The 23,952-nt window shown below is 30.4% G+C and overlaps 2 protein-coding genes across 3 annotated transcripts; both read left to right on the forward strand.

Moving 5' to 3' along the window:
* The first annotated feature begins 5,827 nt into the window (after positions 1–5,827).
* Positions 5,828–9,375, forward strand: LOC108337300 (uncharacterized transporter C405.03c-like). Of its 2 annotated transcripts, XM_052881107.1 has the most exons (4): positions 5,828–6,902; positions 7,751–8,001; positions 8,348–8,562; positions 9,100–9,375. In XM_052881107.1, the coding sequence occupies exons 2-4, from the start codon at positions 7,963–7,965 to the stop codon at positions 9,107–9,109; spliced, it is 264 nt and encodes an 87-aa protein (XP_052737067.1). In that variant the 5' UTR covers positions 5,828–6,902; positions 7,751–7,962; the 3' UTR covers positions 9,110–9,375. The 2 variants fall into 2 exon arrangements, 1 of the variants encoding a protein (XP_052737067.1); XR_008250778.1 differs by having other exon boundaries at positions 7,818–8,001; positions 8,348–9,375.
* A 3,238-nt stretch (positions 9,376–12,613) lies between these two features.
* Positions 12,614–16,996, forward strand: LOC108337114 (uncharacterized). Its single transcript, XM_017573572.2, has 6 exons — positions 12,614–12,913; positions 13,001–13,057; positions 13,181–13,334; positions 14,376–14,473; positions 15,126–15,191; positions 16,613–16,996. Exons 1-6 carry the CDS (start codon positions 12,791–12,793, stop codon positions 16,649–16,651), a joined length of 537 nt encoding a protein of 178 aa, XP_017429061.1. The 5' UTR covers positions 12,614–12,790; the 3' UTR covers positions 16,652–16,996.
* The last annotated feature ends 6,956 nt before the right edge of the window (positions 16,997–23,952 follow it).

Genomic DNA, 23,952 nt, shown 5'->3' on the forward strand with positions numbered 1-23,952 from the left:
GATGCTCCTTTGAAAATTTTATGTTGATATAGTTTTGAATGTTTCTTGTTAATCAATTTTTTTCCATGTTAGGGATACATCTCTCTTTTGGTAACTTTACTATGAAAAACTGGAGAAAAACTCTTCAGTGATATGCAAAGATTTGAAGGGATTTAATACGAAATTTTATCTTTGTCCTCCTATAATTTGATAATTTCAAACTTTGTATGTACGAAAACGTAACCACTTGTTGAAATCGATTCCAAGTTAAGATATTTGATTCTAAATTTATGTCTTTAACATGGTCCAATGTAAAAGATGCAGATGTTGTGAATGAATAGAGGTTGAAGAGTAGAATAACCGATTCCACTACAAGTGTAACCGATTCCACTTGCAAATGGAATCAATTCCAAGCCACACGTATCCTATTCCAACTTTGCAAAGGTACCACGTAATCGATTCCAATGTGGTTGAGTAACCAATTCCAGCTTTGTGTATTTGGTTACAAAACCTTATCTATTCCCGCTTTGTGTAATCAACTTTATGTAGCAACCAATACAACCAAGATGAGTTGGATATAATGTTAACTTGGATCCAAAGTGACACTTGAGTCACTTGACTTTATATCGAAAAAGTATATGGAACAACTTCCTTTTTATGCAACAAAAATACATTGATTAAATTATATTGTTAAAAAATTAAATTTTAAACAAAATAATTTGACTTTACTTAAATAAAATATTATTTTGATTTTTTTACTAATTAAAATATTTTTTATCAATAAATATTATATCAATAAATATTATTTTATATTACTATTACCACTAAGGGACAATTTTCAATTTCTATTCATTAAAATATTTTTTTATTTATCACATTGATCAAATCATACACAAACTTTTAGAAACTTTACTTCCAAATTCATTTTTAATCATTTTCTAATCCCTCCAAAAAACAAATACATAATTTACTCTCAAATCTCCTTAAATTTATATACTCTCTCTCTAAAATCATCTCCCTCAAGTAAACACACCCGAAATGAAATAGAAATTCATTTATATATGAAATTTTGATATATTTTTATTTTTAAATTTTAAAGATTGATTAATATAATCAATCTTCTTAATCTAATTGTGTTAAATTTTTTTATATGTTAAATAATGTTTTAGACTAATATTTGAACAAACTAGAATGTCTCAAATGGTATAAACAACATTAGTCTGAAATGTCATTTGATACTTTAAAAAATTTAACATTATTGTATTAAAAGAATGATATATATTCATTTATAAAGTTTGAAAACCAAATTATATTAAAGTTTCCAAAAAAAATAATTCCAATTTCACTTAAACATTTATACACTAAAAATATTTTAACATTTTTAAAACCTTACTTAGAATCATTATCATTTATTACATGTGCTAAATTTATTGCATTGCGAAGATGAAATAAACTGACATTTAACTGCTTTTTTTTAATGTGCATAAGAAATCTTACTCCTTATTTATTATGAATGTAAAGAAATGCCTGCGGAAGATAAAAAAAAATGGAAATAATATATGTGAATGATAATTTAATACACTTGTCATATACTAACCAAACTTTCTTACACCAAAACCTTCTCCCTCCATAACCAGAAACATGTATTTGCTTATCAAAAATAAAAAAACAAAACAAACATGCCTTTACCACTATATTGTAGATAAGGTGGGTAATAATTAACCTAACTATATTAAACTATAAATTATCTATATTATATTATACATAAAAACTAAATTATAACGGAATTACATTGTTTTGCAGTTCAATTAAAAAAAACTGAACTTTTCTATTAATAATTAACTGTTTTAAACGGCAAAAACATATAACAATGATCAAAGCAAACTGCGACTTCACTTGAGATTTGTTTTCTTATTAAATAACACTTATTGAAAAACAATTTTAAATAAAAAAATATTCTAAATTGAATTTCTAAAAAAACAGTTTTAAGTGTTAGTTTAACAAAAAAAAATACTCTAAGAATTTAAATTAAATTTTAAAACTTATTACAAAACAGTTTTAAGAGAAAAAAAGAAAAGACACATTTAGTACTATTTACAAATTGGTATGGATTATTTATTATTTTCATAAAATAAAATATGTAACTTAGTCATTTGTATTAATTTATATTTGTATATCCTACTTTCCATAATTATATATCATACTAATTTATTATTATTTTTCATTTCAGTATTTATTTTTACTGAAAATTATTATATTATTGAAATTTATACATGGATAGATTTGACTAAGGTTTTTCTTGATAATTTTTTAATGTAACCTATGCAATTAAATTTTATTTAAGTTTTGAGTGTTATAAAGCAAGCAAGAACACACAATTTCGTTGTATGTTTCCAATGCTAGGTAGAGCCATAGTTTGTTTTGGTTACCGTTGTATGTTTTCATAGTTTGAAATAGTTAACTGAATTGCTAACAGAAAACTTCAGCTTTTTTAAATTAAACCGCAAAATAATATAATTCATTTTTCTAAAATAGTTTAATTTTTATAGTATAATATACTATAGATAATTTATAGTTTAATACAGTTATGTCTTAGTCCTAATTGACATAAACATCCTACACATTTTAGACATGTATGGCTAAGGCCTTCTAATTTTGTTTTTCATCCATCAAATATTATATTTACTATTATGGAATCTTATAGTTTAGGTCTAATACTTTTATAAACTTTTCTTTTCTTTAAAATTTTAAACACTAAAAAGTACTATAAACCAATAGATATTAGGTTAGATTCAATAATATAAATACATAAATATTATGGAAAACAATTAAGATTGAAAAAAAAAAAACTCTTATTACTATTTCATAACAGTTGATTTTATGCGTTTTTGTGTGTATATTTTGGTGAATAAATTAACTCTTTCATAGCTTTAACCTTGTTTTATTCTCAAATTTATTGTGTTTTCATATTTTCTTGTGTTGTAGTTAGTATATGCTTCTTTTACCTATAATCTCTCTTTGAGTGTTAAATAAGAAAAAAGAAAACAATTTTGGCGGAGGAAAACAATTTGGAACTCAAGAAAGCATGATTGGATAACAAAAGATGGATTTTAATTGAATATCCGCACTAGGTGCCACAAAAGTCACGTTTAGTACTACGAACACAATGAGCAAACATAATAATTTTGATGGCACTGTTCACTATTCACATGGCATTGTTTACACGCTGATTGACATTGTTCACGCATTGACCAACACTATTCACTCACTAGGCGAGTTGACTTTCTCATTGGGCAAGATGACTTTCTCGCTAGGCAAGTTGACCAGCTCGTTGGACGATAATTGATGCTCATTGGGTGAGTCTATCAGTCTAGAAACGCAAAAAATGGGTATTTAGTCATGTTTTCGTAGAGGTTTTCGAGATTTTTCTCCTCCCATACTTCATTCTTCACATAGAGCAATTGAGAGAGGCCTTTGAAGGTTGTTTTGGGTGCTGGGAAGCTCTCCCTTCTCCTCTTTGAGCTTCAATCTCCATCAATGGTGATTTTGCCCCTTTTGAATTGAGGAGGAAGATGGGGTCACAAATTGGAGATGGAGATGCAAAGAGGAAGCGCAATTAAAGCATGGAGTAGCTGCCAAGAACCTTAGAAAAGGTCGTGCATCTTCTCTTTGGTTCCAATTTCTTTCCTATCTCTCTAATTTTGTAAAACCCTAAGTTTTCCCCATGAAAGGTTTTTCCTATTTGTTCATATTAGTTGTAAAACATGGAACTCTTAGATATTTACTAGTTTTCTTATTGGGTATTCAATTTTGTAAAAGACATACAGTAACCAAGGCTTCTCCCCAAAGGTTATCAGGTGCATCAGAACTAACAAGCATAACATTCATAATTTCCTTAAGAGCTCTATTCTTTCTCTCAACTACTCCATTAGAATCAGGTGAATATGGTGGGGTCACTTCATGGATATATCCTTCTTTAACACAAAAGTCATTAAATAACACATATTCATCACCTCTATGTAATCTATTCTCTTATTTTTTTTATTCAATTGATTTTCTTCTTCTGCTTTATAGGTTAAAAATACATCAATGACTTTATCTTTATGCTTGATTAAGCAAACTTTGGTGTGTCTAGAATAATCATCTATAAAGGTCACAAAATAATTTTTACCTCCTCTAAACATGGTTTGTTTCAAGTCATTTAGATCAATATGAATTTACCCTAACAGTTTAGTTTGGCATTCTACAAAAAAAACATGTTTTCTTTGTTATTTTAGATTCTCCACATATATCACATTTACTACTCTATTTATCATGCATATTAATTAGTCCTAGTTGTTGTAATTTCAAAACATACAAGGAATTCACATGTCCTAATCTAGCATACCATATATCATACGAGTCAACAATATAAGCAGAAGAATTTGGTTCATTAATATTTTCAGAGACATTCAGTATGAAGAGTCCTTGATCACAATATTCATTCTCCAAGAAAACATTATTTTTTGTCATAATGATCTTGTTAGACTTAAATGACATTTTAACCCCCGCTTTTCCCAGTATTGATACAGAGATTAAATTAACTCTGATAGAGGGCACATGTAGAACGTCACTCTTCCCATATGTGAGCTTAAGAAGAATATTTCATTTTCCTAGGATAGGAATTATCCTATAATCACCGAGATACACATGTCCTTCTCCATCTCTTACACGAATGTAAGAGGTAAAGACACTTTTGTTTGCACAGATATGTCTGGTAGCCCTAGAGTTTACCACCCACTTGCTCACATTGGTAATCAAATTTTCTTGTGAAACGACTGCGGTAATAATGTCATTTTCTTCGGCTATATTGGCCCTAGGAGGATTGTCGTTTCTTACTCTATCCCTACACAGTGGTGCATGATGGTCCGACTTTCTACATACAAAAAAATTTTCTTTCTTCTTGAAGGTGGATTTAGATTCATTGAGACGAGATTTAAGAAAATTATTTTTCTTTTTGTGATCAGGGTTGTGTTCGTACCTTTTGGGCACAAGTTTTACTTCTACCATATTTGCTTTTGTAGATAAAGCTTTGGCCCTTGCAGTAGGAGATTCCTTCTTGTTGGTGTCTTCAATAATTATGTGTGTAATGAGTTCTCGTAGAGACATCTGTTTGTGTCTGTTTTTCAACTGTTGTTTGTAATCTGTCCAGGATGGCGACAATTTCTCGATCAAAAGTTCTAAAACAAATTCATCTGGTAGAAGAATATTCTTTGCTTTGATATCTTCGAGCATCTTGTGGTATTCATTGATTTGAGTTTTTATGTCCTTGTCTTCAATCATCTCCCAACGGTAGTAGTTGCCTATGACAAATCTTTGTGTGACGATATCTTCGGCAATGTATTTGAAAATTAACTAATCCCAAATGTCTTTTACAGGAACAGTACACATTGAACAATTCATTAGAAAATGCAAACAAAGTGTGTCGACATACCTTGTTCGTGTAATTTCAATCTTCAACTAGTTTGAGTTTGAAGGAATACTAGAGTCCTTAAGATTGTTGTAGAAAGACTGACAAAATCACGAATAGTATATCTTGAGACGTATAGTTTCACTGTCCTTAAAAACTTATCCGTAATGTACTGTGCAAGTCTCCTAAAATACGGAACTTCTTGAAAGTATTCAAAGATCTCAAAAGGATATAGAGTTAAAAATAACAAAAAAAAGAAAGAGAACTAAAAAGAATTTATGTTTAAGATAGAAGAAAAAACTTAATATTTTGTGTGTATTTTGAAATGAGGTAAGAGCTCTGTTTATAGAGTCAGGGAAAAATAAAATGTTGCAAACAAAACTGACCGTTTGCATCACAAAGTTGGAAAAAAAAGAAACGTTGTAAAGTTAACGTTGCAATTGATGAACGTTGCACAAAGTTCTTAAGCAATAATTATTATACTGATGACGTTCTTTTGCAATTATAATTATATTGTAAATCAGTTTTCAAGTTGAGGGAGTTGGTTAGGCCTGATGGGGTGACATACAAGTGGTTGGTTGGAGGGTACTGTGATAAGGGTGATTTGGTTGAGGCTTCCAAAGTTTGGACCTTGATGGGGGATGAGCGGTTTGAGCCTGATGTGGATGCTGTTGAGAAAATGATGGAGACCTTTTTTAAGGTGAATTAGTATGGTGAGGCTTTGAGGCTCTTTGATACAATGAGGTTCAAGAGGATGGATGAACTTGGGGTTTCAACTTATGGGCGCATGAAGTTTTTGAGGAAATGCGCGAGAGGGGTGTTCGAGTCGATAACTCCACTCTGGGGCATGTTGCGTATGGACTTATGACTAGGCGTAGAGTTAGAGAGGCTTATAAAGTTGTTGAGGAGATTGAGGCGCCGGATTTGAGCGTGTATCATGGTTGATAAAGGGGCTTTTGAGGCTGAGAAGGGCGAGTGAGGTGACGCAGGTGTTTGGGGAAATGGTAAGAAGAGATTGCAAACCGAATATGCATACATACATAATGCTGCTGCTAGGGCATTCGGGGAGGAGGAGGAGGAAGGGGTCTGATCCGCTTGTTAATTTTGATACTATTTTTGTTGGGGGTATGGTGAAGACAGGGAAGTCGAAGGAAGCTAGCAAGTATGTGGAGAGGGTGATTAACAAAGGAATGGAGGTGCCAAGGTTTGATTATAACAAGTTTTTGAACTGCTTTTCGAACGAAGAACAGTTTGAGGATGTGGGGAAGAAGGTGAGAGAGGTGAGACTGTTTGATTTGGTAGACATACTTGAGAGTTATGGACAGAAGATGGCTACCAGAGACAGGAGAAGAACCAGAAGTCCATAACATAGCAGTATTTTATGGCTTATTCACAGATATGAATAACAAAGTTCTATAATGGGTTGGAGGTACCATGCTGGGTTGGGACTTATTGGAGCTTTTGTCTTAATTGGGTTAGTTGTGCAGAAATAACTCAGCTTTTCCTTTCATGTTTCTCAATGGGAAACAAAATCTGAATCTATAACCTATTGAAACTGCAAGTTGTTCCTTCACACATCTATCTTATTTTGTATAATTGTGAAATTGATACACAAAACAAAGATTGTATTTTGTTTGAATAGCTTAAACATTATGGCCAATTTACTGTTATTCTTAAGTGCATGATATCAGTTGTAAGTAGTATCTGAGTTTTAATATTAATGTAATGTTTCTTTCCAGAAAATAACTTTCTTATGGATGTAGATTCAATTAAAATGACTCAAACAACCAGCTGAATGTTTGAGTCATTGGCCTGAGCATTACCACAAGTGAGAAATGGTCATTGGCCTGACTTTCATATAATGAATTAATAAACATTTCTGTTTGTAATTGGATGTAGTATAAGGAACTGTCATTACCTGTATTATTTATTCTTAGAATAACAAGTTGACAAGGCATTTGGGAAAGGAACAACTCTAGAGTTTTGATTGAATTCATAGAAATGGAACAACAAAGCATAATAAAGAAAAGAAAAAGAGAAATCTGTGACAAATGAGCTATGACTATTAACATCTGAGTGGTTTGATTATGCTGTAGTAGTGTAGCCTCTATTGTGCTTCTATTCCTTAAAACTTGATTTTACTTCACTATTAACATTGGAATAGTTTGATTATGCAGCAAGACTTGTTATACACTTATAATAATAAGCTTATTACGATACTTTACTGCAGAGGATTTTTGAAGAGTATAAACAACCTTTTGCACTCAATTACTTTGTCTATATGTGATGGTGATCTATTTTCCCATTTTTGTTTTAAAAAAGTGGATTTGCAGCTTGCTAAACATTTTGTTCAGAAAAATTCATGAGGACTATATATCTGTTAGAACAGATGGGATTCTCCAAAGACCAGAAACTGATCTAAAAAGTAGTTTGATCACCGACAATGACATCAAAGAAATCGAAGAAGGGATGTCTTTGTTCAAGAAAGAGAAAGATGAAACTCCCTTGCTTGCACAGAGTAATGAAAGTAGCTCATGGAAAATTGCCTCACTCCAATATGGTTTGCACACGAGGTAACATGCCTCATTTAATTTTCCCAAAAGTTTGACAGAGAATGGTGAATACATGTTCCAATATGACATCTTGATAATGTTTCTTAGTGGAGATCTCACATTTACGGTGATTCCGTAGTATGTAACTGAGTGCATATCTCACTTTATAAGTCGGTTATATGAAGTTGAGTTAGATTTAAAGTCTATTTCTTAACATTTCTTAATATTTCTCCCTGCCTCATTCATCTACCCACCAAAAGTAAATAAGTAGAAAGAGAAAAGATTCTTCTGATATTCATGCATGATCATGAGTTTTTTGAAGATGTTCCACTCATTATGTTCCCTATACTTGATTGATATCATGCAGTACTTTTCGGACATGGCACTTGCAAATACTAGTGTTGCTAGTACAACGGTTCTGAATTCCATGTCAGGTCTCTTTACCCTTTTCTTTGGAGCCCTTCTTGGCCAGGACTCAGTAAATATGACCAAAGTAGCAGCTGTTTTAATCAGCATGGCTGGAGTTGCCATGACAACAATTGGAAAAACTTGGGAAACAGATGAGCTTATCAGCATCTCTGAGTAAGTTCAAAGTTTCATTTTAAGGTGAAAAAGCCTCTTTCATACAGTACTTCAACCCTGCAATCCTTTAGTCCACTTCATTAGAGTGCACAAATGCATAATTCCCCAAGGAAAATCAATTTCAGTTTATCTGAGGAGTTTTAGCCTTTAATTTTGTTAATATGCATAGTGAATAGACCAATACTGCAACTTTTGTATCGGCATTATGCAGTCTCTTTTATTCAGTGATTGAGTAACGCCTCCATCTTTGTTCATCTTAGCTAACATGTTAAAAGATTCAAGTTGTTGCCAGGCTGAGATAATAGGAAAAAAAAATAGTTGATATCAGTTTGTCTTAAAAAAAATTAACAATTTTTGTTTAAATGGATGTACCAAGTACATGTATATGTTTCTCTTTTTAATAGTTGATGTTAAAATGCATGTTTCCCTTTATATTGTTTCAATTTCTGAAATTGGAATTACCAAGTACTCAAAAGCATACTATCATTGGGGACATTTCTGGCCTACTCTCAGCAGTATTTTATGGCTTATTCACAGGTATGAATAATCAATTGCAATGGATTCTACCTCATAATGATAATTCATGTTTAAGTTCAAATTTTGACTTAAAGATCATTGTGAATCATTGATCAATTAATTGCAGTGCTTCTCAAGAACTCTGCTGGATCAGGAGACATGGAAAAGCTTATTTAAGAGAACCATTTAGTACAATTTTTACTTAAATTAGAGATTGCTTAGGAGAATCATTAAGTACCATGTATATTCAAGTGTAAGACTTTAATTAAATACTAAAATTTTATGTGAGATATTATATAGGAGAATGATTTCGTACCATTTTTCAAATGTGATATTAAAATTTGTTTTCTTTTTAAATTTTAATACATCATGCTGAAATTATTTCTGTATATCTTATATATCAAAAGGTTCCATAGAATAAAATACATTATTATAATAAAAATTAATTATTGTACTTAAACTTTGCTAGTTATTATTTTTTAACTACAAAGAAAATTAATGATATATGAAAAAAATATAAAACTATTGAAACAATAATAAAATCTATTAAAAGCAATGATAAGATTTATTTTTGAATAAAAATGATAAAAAAATTGTTTGTGTGGACTTATTATGAACTTGGGTAAGATAAAATTTGAATTTTGTTATTTTAAGCATTATATTTAAAATTGTAACTCCTTTACGTTCAAATGTGAATAACAAAATTTACGATGATATCCGATTTTAATATGTTTCCATGGAAGAACATAAAGTTAAAAAAAAGTTATTAAAAAGTATTTCTTCATTATTTAATGACTTAAATATTATTTTTGTTCTTATTTTCAATTAGGTTTAGTCATCCGGTCTCATTTTTTTGTGGGAATCTCAAATTGATTCTCTTCTTTTTTGACTGTTATAATTGGATCCTTATTTTGTGAAAATTGCAACAATTAGTTGTTTCCAACGGCGTTAATGTATGGTTGACGGTTGACATGGCATGTTGATGTGAAATTTTATTTTATTTATTAAACATTGAACTGAACCACATTATCACCCTTGATACATCATCATCTTCCACCTCCAAAAACCCTAGCATTTCCCTTAATGCATCGTCGGACCACCAGCCGCAAAGTTGTCGTAAATCACCATGGGGATCTTTCATCACCTCCACCACAAATCAACATAGTTGGACCGCAACACTCATCTTCTCCACCATCGATAACTAAAATTGTTCATTTCCATTGCAGGGATTTCTCCATAGAGAGATTTTAAGCTAGAACCCAAATTGCAAGCCCTAATTGCAGGGAACATCAGACCATTGCGAGATAGCCATGAATCGCTTCACCTCAACGCCAACCCCAATCTCGCATAGTCGAAACCGTGACCACCTGATCTCCATGAACGCGGAACCCTAATCGTGAAACTTAATTTAGGGTTGTGATATGAAAATGTTCGCGATTTGGGTTCTTTGGGTGCCAGGGCTTTCGAAGGTTGTTGGATGTGGTTGATACTCGCACAACTGTTGCGACTTGGACGAATTGGGTTTGAAGGGGATCTATTTTTAGGTTTTTCTCTTTCTTTCCTCTCCAGGTTGATGAAGATGGAGAATAAACAGTGGCGTAATGGAGATGAACTGCGCGAGAGTTTTTCTTCTTCATGATTTCTGTGTGTGTGATTTGATTTACGATGATTGCAAATGGTGAGGATTTTGCAAAGGAAGATGATGGCATTTGCTGAACTCGCAGTGGCTTGTTGGTGGTCGTGGAGATATGACAAAGATGGTGATAGTGCACGGAGGAGATGACGACAGCGCGGAGGAGATGACGACAACGACAATGGTTGCCAATTTCTTTTGTAAAAAAAAATAAAAAAGACATGTCAGAATATGATGAACTCCATGTCATTTAAAAACCAATATGACAATGCCACGTCAACCTAACAATAACGTCGTTAAGCCTAATTTAATGGTAGAGGTGTAATTGTTGCAATTTTCACAAAATAAGGACCTAATTGAGATGACAAAAAAGAAAAGGACCAATTTGAGATTTTCACCCCAAATATAAGGACCTCGTGGATGATTAAACCTTTCAATTACTTTATTCAATATGGTCCATAATTTTTTTGTGATCAATTAGATCATTATTTAGGTCAATTTAATTTGGTTCGACATTTAAATTGTTAAAGACACAGTATACAGATTAGACAATTCTTTATGGTATTTTTTATTTGAGGCATGTATTGTAACATTTTTTTCTTCTTCACAAACCTTAGGGTCCCATGAATCCATGACCGTTAGAAATGTCATTGTTGTCATCGAAGACATCATTTGTGTCACACCACTACTTGTCGCCATTGAACACCAAAGTAGTGTCTCTTTGCTTCCTGATTTTTTAATTTGTGTTTTCACTGTCTGGTTTATTGTGAAGATAGAAAATGGAATGGATGTTGAAAGTGCATATTGATGAATGAAGCATGTGTGAGGTAAATGGTTATGGATAATGGAGAGGAATTGAGACGTGATGGTTTTTGTGCGTGGGTTTTCTAAGGAAAAAAATGGATTGGATAACGAGTTGACAAAAATAGAAAGAGCTATCTGTATTATGTGGGGTGAAGTTTGTAAGTTGGTTGACACTTCAGTGTGATTGAATGAACAAGAAAAAGAAATTGAGGTTGTGAAGTTTTTGTGAGATGAAATAATGTATAGGTGTTGTGGAGGTTGCAATTACCCATTTCTGACTTTTCACATGATGGAGAATCCAATGGTAACCAACGTGCGTGATGATAACAATGACTCATGGAACCCTAGCGTTTGTGAAGAAGAAAAGAATGGTCATGTCACAACTCACATCTCAGATAAAAAAATTATCAAGTTATAGGATTGTCAAGCCTGTATGTCATTAACAATTTAAATATCATCATAAAAAATGACCAAATTGAACAAAAATTACTAAAATAAAGACTTAATTGAACACAAAACAATGAAAAATCACAATAAACAAAATGCACAAAATATAGATCAAAATAGTATTGAAGCCTTATTTTTTTTATTATATTTTTAAAATTTAATAAAAATTTTATTTTAACTACAATTAAGATAATTGATTTTTTTTACTTTTTTATTATCATAAAGTAAAATAGACGCACGAAAATGCTTGTATTTTCATTAGTTATTATTTAAGATTTTAATAAAATCTAATTGAATTTGCAGTTCAACATATAACAATGATAATCTAACCAACACTAGTATGAGATTGAGTTTAGTTTAATTTGACATAATTGCAAAACAAAAGTCAATCCAATCTATTCCACTAATGATTGTTAATCTATCTTAAAGATGTTATACAATATTATAAAATTAGATATATAAGTGAATCTAAACCCACAGTCTACTTATGTCTATATTATAACTAGATATTTTTTTCACCTTACTACTTTTTTTCACATTACTACTCTATCTTTAAATTAAATTTTAACGATTTAAAAAGTAACCACCGTGAGTATTGAAAAAAAGTGCTACACTGCAGTTTTCAATTTTTTCTGTTTTCACCTGATGACTACTACGCAAAACCACGTCGTTTTGAGAAAAGCAAAACGAGCGTAGAGAAACTTCTGAAACCTCACACCAGCTTTGCCCTCACTCACCCGGCACTGAACGCGATCCAGAGAGAGACACGCCGCTCCTTAACGACGCCGTTTCGTTCGGTGCTGCCGTATTCGCAAGCAGAGAGAATCGATGGAGAAGGGAAAGGGAGTGATGGGATCGGGAGGAAGAAGGTGGGCCGTTGACCTCTCCGACAATTCCACTTCTCGCGATATTCCCGATCCTCCCGGTTTCTCTCGCGCTTCTCTCGACCAGGTTCCTTCCCACGCACGCTTCAACCCTTTCAATTTCTTTCGTCTTTTCGAATTATTTGTTTGTTTAAGTTGAATTTCAATCGTGCAGGACGACTCAACGCTTAGTCGCCAAAAGAAGGACGCTGAATCCAATTGGAAAGCCCAGGTTTTTCTTCTTTTTTGTTTTCACTATTGTTGGAGTTATGATAATTGATTTGTTAATTGTGGAAATATTGCTTAATTTTATTTAATATTGGTTTTTTATGATTGTTGTTTTCGTTATGAACAGAAAGCTTGGGAGGTAGCGCAAGCCCCTTTGAAGAATTTACTGATGATGGGGTTCATGATGTGGATGGCTGGTAGTACAGTCCACTTGTTCAGCATTGGGATTACTTTCTCTGCTCTTTGGCAACCCATTAGTGCCTTGCAGAGTGTCGGAAAGAGTATGTTTTCTCCTTCTCGTCTCGTTTTAGTATATATTAGTTCGATTACATGGTTGATCTTAGACGTATTATTCTCCCTTTATATTCTTAATGTCGAATTCATTGATCTGTGATGTGTAAGTGTGTGTTTATAGATCAATTATTTTGTTAGCGTGGCTGGGTAAACAGCTTGATTAAGTGTTTTTTGGATAAGTGTTTATTATGTTAGCACGTATGGAGTATGTACTTGTTGTTTCCTTTATCAACAAGTAGAGAAGACTAAGTTGTTTTCCTTAAGTTGTAAATTGTTTTTGTAAGTTATCCTCAAGAGCTTTTGAAATCAGCTAAAACTAAATTAAGCACGCATTGTCAGCTATTTTTATAAAGTTTTACAAATATTATATAAGTGCTTATGGCTTAAGAAAAACTCGAATAAGTTGCAAATAAGTTTCTCCAATGCACCCTTAGGTCCTGTTCGGTAGAGAGAAGATAAATTGGGTGAATGAAATAAAAAGAATGAGTGAGAATATGTGAAAAATAAAATAGAAATTAAAGGTATTTTTTGAAGAGAAATAGAGAAGATACGAGGAGAGGGATGGCTGGAAATAGGTGAAAAATAATATAGTGGGTGGGTTCCACCAATTTCAAAATTAATTGTCCTCTAAATCCCCTAAACCAAACTAGGCATTAATTGAAAGCTTCCTAAGAGAAGTTTGAAAAGAAAAAAAAAATTAAAAGCTTTGAAAACTCAGTATTAATGATTGGTTAACTTTTATTTTATGGTGTTCTTTCTTCTGCATGTTCCCCTTATTTTCAGACTTTGTTTGTTAGTTGTTCTCTGGTATTTGAGCCTTCGATGGTATGGAAGGAGTGTTCTTCTGGAATGGCTGATACTTTTAACTTCCTTTGGTCTTATTACATTGACACAAGATGTCCCATTAGTGAATGTGTTTTCGGTCTTTAGGTTTACTAGCTTTTTTATTGGCTAGAACTTCATGAAACATCAACTGGGGAACTTCTCTTTGGTCTGGGATTGTTAATGCATTCTATTGGTTTTTGCAGTTTTTGAGCCCTACAAAGACAATAAGGTGGAGCTTCTTGGACCTAAGCTGTTATTTATAGCCCTTAATTTGGGTGGCTTGGCACTAGGTGTTTGGAAGGTAATATATGTAGTCATTTTTTTCCTCAGTTGTCGTCTTGAAACTTGTATTTCAAAATTTCAAGTAAATATATGTTCCATTGTTGTTGTCAAACTCTTACAGTGTTGTGCGTTTATGATCCCTTGACACAAAAACAAGTTAAATTGCTTGTAAGCTCTTCTGTTTATATCTCATGTTCAGGCAAAATTGTTACAAATTTGGATAACTCTGTTTTACAAGCAAAGTTTGCAAGCCTAGATTTGTGTGGTTTGGCCTCAAAATGTATACCTTTGGTTGATTTTGTTTGATACTTGGATTAAATTGCTTGTGTTCTGTAATATATAATTTTATGTTTTCATTATTATTTTATTCTGATTTGTAAAACTACAACAAAAGTGTAAATGCCTGAATATAATATAATATGGGTCAAGTGTTGAGTTATGTTTTTACTTTGTTACTTATGTTTGCTTTTTATGGAGTTCAATTGTTTGATATTGATATGAATATGCTATTGAATTGCGTTTGAGTAATAGAAGCTGTCTTTTATTAACACTTTTGAAGATTGATTTGAGTTTACTAGGATTTCACAAGTTTATCTAGACTCTCAAGTTCGACAACCTTGATTTTATGAATTTTTTTTTAATAATTCTTATGTGATTATCCTGTTGTGCAGCTCAATGCATTGGGGCTTCTTCCTACACACACATCAGACTGGGTCTCATCCTTGCCACCTGCTCAGGTTTGATTTCTGTTTTTGATACATTACTTATGTTTGAGATATGATTTGATTACATTAAAAATAGGTAGATAAGATATGATTTGATAGGGAAATATCATACCAAATATTTCCCATTACTAGATATTGTGTTGCTTATTATTGTATCTCTTCTTCATTATAAATAAGATTACTCATGTGTAGTGTACCCAACACATGAAATGTTTTGTATTCCTTCTCGGTTTTTCTCTTTTCAACATGATAGCCGAGTGATACTGTATTCCGTGACCTGTTTTTCCACTAATCCTTTCAAAAACTTACAAATTTGTGTGTTTTGTTCTAGGCTTTGTAATATTTGAGCTCTGTTCAAACAATAGTTAAAACCTAGACATATTATCTTGCGGGCTCCATCGTATTATAACAAAAATCCTGAGCATGTTCTAGCTCCACTTCTGACTATTCAGTTAGGGAAATAGATTGTTTTAACACTTTGATGTTTTATCTCCCAGGTTACAGCAACACGCTTTAGAAGTCTGAATTTAATTTGATAAAAATTCATCTTGTCATCATCTCATGTGAAATTGGCGTCCAATGTTTTTCAAATTATGTGAAAAATAATGAATTTCGGTATTATGAAGATGCTTTTAGTGACAAATTCCATATCAAAGAGTTTATTATTCACAACCTGCTATTCAAGTGGCCTATGGGGATTTTATTCGATGAATCCACATTTCTTGTACACCTTTTTCTTAATATTCTTCCCATGATGAAATCAATAATCTATCGTTTTTATTGTAGCACTGCTGCTTACAGCCGTTATTGCTTCTGGTTCTTGATTTTTCCTAACTATAGTCCCTTTCGTACTTTTCAATTCTATAAGCTGGAATTACTCTTGACCTAGTATTTTTTCTATACTTTGGTCTCAAATTTAAATACCTGATCTTCCTATTTTTATGGTTTGAGCAACATTTCTTTCAAAACCATAAAGGAAAAAAGAAAGGCAATGATTTATGTTAGGTAGCCGTACACTTGAAATTGCACGCTCATTGATAATTCAAATCTATTCATTTTTCATTTATTGAACTGAAACTCGTATCAGAGGTGGCAAAAGAATCCTTGCAAGTCATTCTATGGTATTGATGTCATAGTAAATATAGAAGAATGTGTAAAAGAAACATAGTAAGAGTTAGTGCATTGGTGTTAGATTCTAACCAAAACACAAACATACTCTTTAAATTATCTTTGTAGTGTAAACAAGATACTGTGAAGGTTTATTTTAAAAATAATTCTACAACTGATTTTCACAGAAAAAGAAGAAAACATCTATAACTGGTTGACGTGTCTCCTGTTTTTTGTCAATTTAAAGATCTGATGATTGGTTGTCATTTTCGTAACTATGAGGCTATAACTTATTGACGTGTCTCCTACTTTTTTCTTATCTTCAGGAGGTGGAGTTTTCAGGTGGTGGTGTAAATTTGGGTTGATGTCCGATTTCTTTTCATGCCCAACTTGTCTTGGAGGCACTTTGAGTAAACATTGATACGGATTCAGGCTTAACAGCAAATTCTAATGGTTAGATGGACCACGTGAGGCATGACTTGTTTCCAATTTTAAAATTTGTTAGATAGCAATGCATTAAAGTTGGAAAGAGTTTGTAGTAGTAGACCGGGGGTGCTCCAAATAATCAAGAACCGTTATATTTTTATTTAGGATTCTAATATTTGCGCATTATAATTTTCTACATCTCTTTCATCAGGTTGGATATAAAGAAAAGTGATGTATAAAAATCTCCCTTATATTTAAGAAGCATTAGTTAATGATTTCTTTTATGTTCTTATGTTGATTCACCTTTCACCACTTGCATATATATAGGTTGTGTATTTATCTGTGCTTTCCTGCCTTTGCTATATAGCCTGCTTTATCCTGGAGGTTTCTGAAATTATGCAGTATGTTGTTAGTCGGAAATTAGCAAATATACTTTGTCTTTCTAAATGCGTTTCTCTATGAGGACTTCTAAGATAAAAATAAAAAATAAAAATAAAAGGAACTTTTGTATAAGATACAAAAAAAAAAACGTCATTGTGTCAGTTAAAGTGAGAGGATTCATCGAAGTGCTTTTAATTTTATGCAAGTAAACTCATAAGCTCATATTGAAGCAGTATCAAACTAAGCAATGATAGTACCTAAAATGGAGTCATGGGGTCCTAGTGATAGAATTTCGTATTAAAGTACTTTTTAAAATTTTGTTAGAAACAACTTAATGTTTTAGAAGGAACGAAAATAAGTTTTCATTTTAAATTGAGCTGATTATAACTTTCATTAAAACGAATTAAATTATTTAAATGGTACTTGATAAGTAAAAATATTACCAAAATAAAACAATATTAAAAATAAATAAATAAAAAAATCCACTGTTCTCATCCCCTCCAAATTAAAATTCATCTTTCAAATACAGTCTTTTAAAACATTACAAACGTACCATACTTTATTCCTTCAGTCATTTTCCTTCATATTTAGAATACAATCACCTAAAAAAACAAATTGTATGCCAACTTAATTCCTTGCAAAAAAATATTAGTTGTACAAAATAGCTTCTGATAATAGATGAACATACTCTCCAAAATGTGTATCATAGATGAACAATTGTGATAATAATATAACAAGGAGGTGTTCAAGGGCAATCTATTAGTATGAAAAGAACTGTACTACACAGCATATGCCATAGGAAACAGAACATGTAGACGTGATTCTAAGTTGAAACCTTGAAGAAGAGAAGAAATTGGAGTGCTCTCTTACATGTTAGTTGCTACATGCTTATCAGAAAATGTTCTCGATATTCATTTCTTTCATTTGGTAATGATTCCAAACTTAAATATAATATAGATTTTTAGAATTATTTTTATTTTGTCAATATACATATTTAAAGATACTAATAGGTGATTAGTTTAAATTGTATATGCTTAATTCTCCTTAGGCAGCAACTTCAAATGGATGTTTCATACTCAACTATACATTTTTTATAGCTCATAAAATATATTTATAGTCTAAACAAAACAACATTTAAATACACATAATTTTATTAAGTCTAGATAATTAACTGTTGTTTCACATTTTTGTCAGTATGTTGTCGAAAAATTTAAATAATCAGTGGACCAAAAAATATTTTAAATACAATTCTGTAAAAGTATGCTAAGGTGCATTGGTCAAAAGCTTAGCTCATATTTTGATACGCAATATGGTACACTAATCTCAAAAAGTATTGGATATCTTTGACTATATTGATTTAAAAAAATTATCAATCACAGAATCTCGTTTAACAAACACATGGGTTTGAGATTTTGAATTTTTTAATTGAATCTTTAAGTCAGTCCATGTCTAAAATACAATAAATATATGGTGGTAAACTTGTTTTGCCCTTATCGTAGGACAGATATTATTAGTAACTCCACTAGGGTTTTACAATAAGAAATCATACATTATAGAAGGCTGGTCATGGTTTTTTTATTTAGCTATATATGTTTGTAATCTGATTTAGGAAGATGGAAAATGATAATACGACACCCCTCCAAAAAAAATACCTATTTCTCAATCCACTTTAATAATATAATTGTATGTTAAAATTTTAAGTTAAATATAAAATAAATATAATTAAAATATAATTATTTAGAATTATTAAGTTGGTATTTTTTGTTTAGTGAGTGTCAAAATATATAACCACCCTTAAAAAGATAAAATAAAAGAGAAACGTGTTTCCTTAAATAATAATGTGAGTGATTGTTTATAATTTCGTTCAACCAGTTTCTTAGGTAATTTATCAAAGAAAAGTGGAATTAATTTTGATATGTTGATATCAAACAGTCACAAAGGAGTAAGTGGTTGAACTATGACACTTAGTTTAATTTGGTTAGTTTGACACCATTCAATTAATTTTTAGGTTTTTTATACTTTAAATTTTAAGATAATATTTAGAGTAAGTTTTTCTTTGTCTTTTTTCTTTACTTGTTTCATGGTTTTGCATGCAGATGTTTTCTAATTTGTATGTGATATTTCTTAGGTAAAAATAAATTTCTACTAATTTAGGATAGTAGTGGTATATTTTTTATAATTTTTAGGATTTTCTATAAGTATATTTGAGCTTCTAATATTAAACAAGACTTGTTAGAGTGTAGAAATAACTTGTTAAATTTTTTGTAGAACTTTAAGGTGGAATATCTTAATGTTTGTGATTTGATCACAATATTTATATTTAATGCAAGGATATTGTATGGTTAAAGATTACTTCATGTTGTGTTGTTGGTGGGTATTAGATTGATTTATATTGTCAATAAAAATCTTTTATATTTAGTTGAAAAAAATGGATAAAGCTATTTTGAATTGTTGTTTTAATTAACATTTGATATTATGAGTTCTTCTATTATGAGAGTTGTTCGGAAGGACCGAAGGGTTGATGGATTAAAGATTTATTTAGTATGTTTTACAATTTTGGTTTTGGATCAAGTTTAAAACTTATATATTATGTTTGATTGTAAGAGATAGATTTTATGTTTTAATTTGTAGATATTTTGTTTATTTTTATGTACACAAATTTCTATAAAAATAATAAATGTTTTGAATAAAATAGATTAGGTATATAGTTTTATGAGAAGTTAGAATGGTTATGTAAATCTTATGATAACTACTAAATTAAATTAGTTATGACTATTACATCTCAACCTCGATAAGTTATACATACTGATACTAATTCATTCTTTAGTACTTTAATTCATTTCCTTCGTGTTTATTTGTTAATTTTTTTTAATTGAACTTTTCATTTTACTGCAATAACATATATTTATATTGATAAATTGTATTTATTGACAAATAAATATTTGTTGGAAATAAGTTGTTGCTAAAGATTGTCGAAGGATATAAATATTTTTTAGTAATTATTGATCGTCTCAAATTGGTCGATAAAATACATGATAGGGTTTCTTCTTTCTCATCCTTTATCTTTTTTGTTTCTTTTCTTTTTTTAGATAGGTACTGGACAATCATACCATCACCACCAATACAAGTCATTTTCATCATTTGGATCTTATCCTTTTTTGTTTGTCTTCCTCTTTCTTCGTCTTCTTTTTTAACTCAGGTTATCACTATCATTATCATTGGCAACTCTCACCAGTTATGATCACCAGTCATCTTAAACATCACTGATGTGTATAACTAGCGAGCCTTCTCATGGATTATTACCTTTCATATCACCTTTCAATTTGTCCAACCACCACAACCTCTCCCTCTTCCTCTTTATCTTTTCTTTTTCTTTTTCATCTCTTTTTAATATAAATAAAAACTTTAGCAAATTAGACGAGAAAATATTTGTCAATTGTTATAGTAAGTTAGTGACTAAATAAAATCATTAGATAAAATATTGATGAAACTTTTCAATAAATTTTACAAACTTCCTTTTGAAGAAAAATTTAAATATAAAATATATTAGTAACATTTATTGATAAATTAGAGTTTATAAACGGAGTATACATCATCATTAATATTCTGTCAAAAATAAGTAAAACTCTTCTAATGATTTAATTTTTGGTAATTGATTTTGGTCTGTAATCAATTTGGTTTTTGGCACGTGATAATGATGATTAACAGAAAATAGATTTTTAAGAAGGGGTACGGTCCTAGGGTAATAAAACAAATTATTTCAATTTTTTTAAAACATTTTATTTTCTTAAAAATTCTAAATTAAGTTGTGAAACTTATTATGGTGTGCGTGTTTCTCTAAACATGGCTCATCCAAACATATATAACTAAAACTTATTATTGGCAAAGAAAAGAGAATGTTATTATACTGTGAAAACTATATTTGTACAATTGAACTTTGTTATTGGAAAAAAATGTTATTTATTAAAAAAAATCAAGAAAGAAAAAAAGTGAAAAAATGACTTAATTTAAATTTTAAAAACAAATTAAAATTTAATTGATATGATAGAGTAAAATAATACTTCTTAATCATAAAATTATAAAATAACTACATTATCTTTATAAAAAAAATTATATTTAATTAAATATTAAAAAATCTTAGATACTCTCATTTACATTCTGTCACGTACCATTTTATAAGAGATTATTTATTTTATACTATTAACGTCCGTAATTTTTGTATAAAAACCTGATAAAAAAGTAAACCATTTTCATATTTTTAAAATAAAAGGTATAATTTTTAGTATAAGCCTACAAACAATAAAGTTTAGTTTCATTATACGAGTGTTTAAAGAAAAATCTTTTGATAAAAATGCAGAAAAATATGTGATGTTATTTTCTAATGCAGTTTTATATTATTTTGAATGATTTAGTTGTTAATAAAAGGTTTAAATGTACTAAGAAAAAGTATGGAAAAAAAGAAATGATTTGACATGACCGTTATGGAGGAAAGAAGGTAGGGTTAGGTAGGTCCCCACTGATAAATATAGGGCAGAGCTGATTTGGCCGTACGATTGGAAGACTGTAGAAATTTACTCTCTCCGATCTCACATTCTTACTGTGTCTCTCTGCATTCAATCTTCATCTTCTTATTCCCAAATAAGACATAAACACGTCAATTTCAAACCGTCATTTCATTTATCCTTCTCTGCCACCAAATCTTTCGCACAAAATCACCAAAATCCTTCACTTTGACCACCTTTTGCTTCATCCATCCTACAAAATAAGCAACTCTATCATTTTACTCTGATGCATTCTTTCAGCTAAAAATGAGTGAAGAAGTATCTATGAAGGATAATAATTTTGGATTCGGCTTTCTGTGTGGATAAGAAAGCCAAGACATGAATTTGTGAGGATTTGATGTGCTTTGCATATCCTCAAAGCATCAAATGGAGAAGAAATGGGTGGATCAGAAAGCAGATGAAGTAGAAGACAAGTAAATAAGAATCAGAATGAATATATATTTTTTTAAATAAAAATAATTTGATTTAAGAGACACAAACATACATTTTAAAATTAATAAAAAAACATAAATATTTAAAAAGTACTAATAGTTAAACCAAAATTACAATCCTAAATTCATCTCAAACCACATATGACATATTTCATCCATAAATAAAACTATTATATAATCTCTAATTTGAATATTAAAAAATTTCAATAAAAAAAATCGATATTACTTATAAATTTTTTAGATTTATTTTTAATTATATGTATCAACTTCTTAAATTGAAAAATAGAAAAAATAAAAGTAATTAGAATTTAAAATTTATTATAGTTTCTTATTTTCCAAATCATTCATATAATTACAGTAATAACAATCACTTTAACAAAAAATTACATACAAACTACATAACCTAAACAATCAAATCCAAAGAGAAAAACTATAAATTCTAAAAAAAAAACTTCAATCATTCTTACAATTGTATAGTAATAGAACATTGAAAGAATAAATGAGAAAAAAATTCAACATTGTTTACACACAAAGAACACATAGAGTACAAAATCACACCCCTCTTTCAAACATGCAAATCAATTAGTAAACCATCATATAACAACTTTCAAAGCACTAAAGTTTTAGGTAGTGGCACAACATTCAACCAAATCAAATTCACCTTATCCATATATTTCATGTTAGAATAGTAAAAGTTTTTAGTAACTTTTTGAGAAAGTACACCCATATCATCTAGAATACAGACATATCATCATCCTCATTAACCATCAAAGAAAAATCACATAAATTGGAAATAAAAGAAGGATAATTAAATATCCTTAATTTGGTCATCGGTAAATATTCACCGGTAAATATCACAACTTCATCTTCCTCCTCCTTATCCTCTTTTCTTTTTCTTCCTTTTATTTCTTCTTTCTCCTTCTTTTTTCCTCCACCTCCATCGTCACCATTGTCACGTTTGTCATCATCATCGCCTTTGACTCCTTCTCCTCTTCTTTCTCCTCTTGCATCGCCACCAACTTTGCTTCTGCAACTGCCATCATTGCTACTACCATAATTGTCGTTGTTGTTGTCATTTTCTCCTTTTCCACCTCCACCTCCTCTTTCTCCTTCTCCTTCTCCTTTTCCCCCTCCTCTTGCATTGTCACCGAGTCTGCCTCTGTAGCTATCATCGTTGTTATTGTCACCATTGTCATTATCATCACCTCCTTTTCTTCTTCCTCCGATCTCATCCTCCTTCTTTTCCTTCTTCCTCCTTCTTTTCCTTCTTCCTCCTTCTCATCCTCCTTCTTTTTCTTTCTTCCTCCTTCTCACTCATTTCTAATTAATTATAACAAATATTTCATCAAACTTGATAAAAAAATTTGATAATCATTTTATCAATAGAATTAACAATGAATTTACCAATAAATTTTAAAACAAATTAAATAACGAAAAATTTACGAATGCATTTTCAAAAAGTTCAAACAAGTTTCTTGTGAATTTTAAAATAAAATATATTATCGAAGAAATTTCTGACATATCAAAATTCAAAGCGAGTACTTTAACATCCATTTTATTGATGAAATTTATCAATAAAAATATTTATTAGTGATAAACATAATAAAGTAACAATAAATTTTACAAACAAATATTATTAACTAATCCATTACTGACAAATATTTTTGTGGATAATAAAACTTCTAATTTATATTATAAACAAACTTTACGGAATATATTACCAATAAATATTTTGATTAATGATTAAAATTTCAAAATTTATAATAATAAAATCCATCAATAATATTTGTTTTAAAAATAAATCATGAAAAAAATTTGTAATATCATTGTTATGCTTGAATAAGATTCAATTTCTCCAACAATATT

Source organism: Vigna angularis, chromosome 7, assembly GCF_016808095.1.
Source record: "Vigna angularis cultivar LongXiaoDou No.4 chromosome 7, ASM1680809v1, whole genome shotgun sequence".
NCBI classification, from domain to species: domain Eukaryota; kingdom Viridiplantae; phylum Streptophyta; class Magnoliopsida; order Fabales; family Fabaceae; genus Vigna; species Vigna angularis.

Bases quoted from the DNA above. Each gene is read 5' to 3' on its own strand.
- LOC108337300 (XM_052881107.1), top strand. From the start codon at position 7,963: ATGGAAAATTGCCTCACTCCAATATGGTTTGCACACGAG. The intron at 8,002-8,347 runs GTAACATGCCTC...GATATCATGCAG, and splicing joins CAATATGGTTTGCACACGAG to TACTTTTCGGACATGGCACT.
- LOC108337114 (XM_017573572.2), top strand. From the start codon at position 12,791: ATGGAGAAGGGAAAGGGAGTGATGGGATCGGGAGGAAGAAGGTGGGCC. The intron at 13,058-13,180 runs GTTTTTCTTCTT...CGTTATGAACAG, and splicing joins AATCCAATTGGAAAGCCCAG to AAAGCTTGGGAGGTAGCGCA. The intron at 15,192-16,612 runs GTTTGATTTCTG...TCTTATCTTCAG, and splicing joins CATCCTTGCCACCTGCTCAG to GAGGTGGAGTTTTCAGGTGG.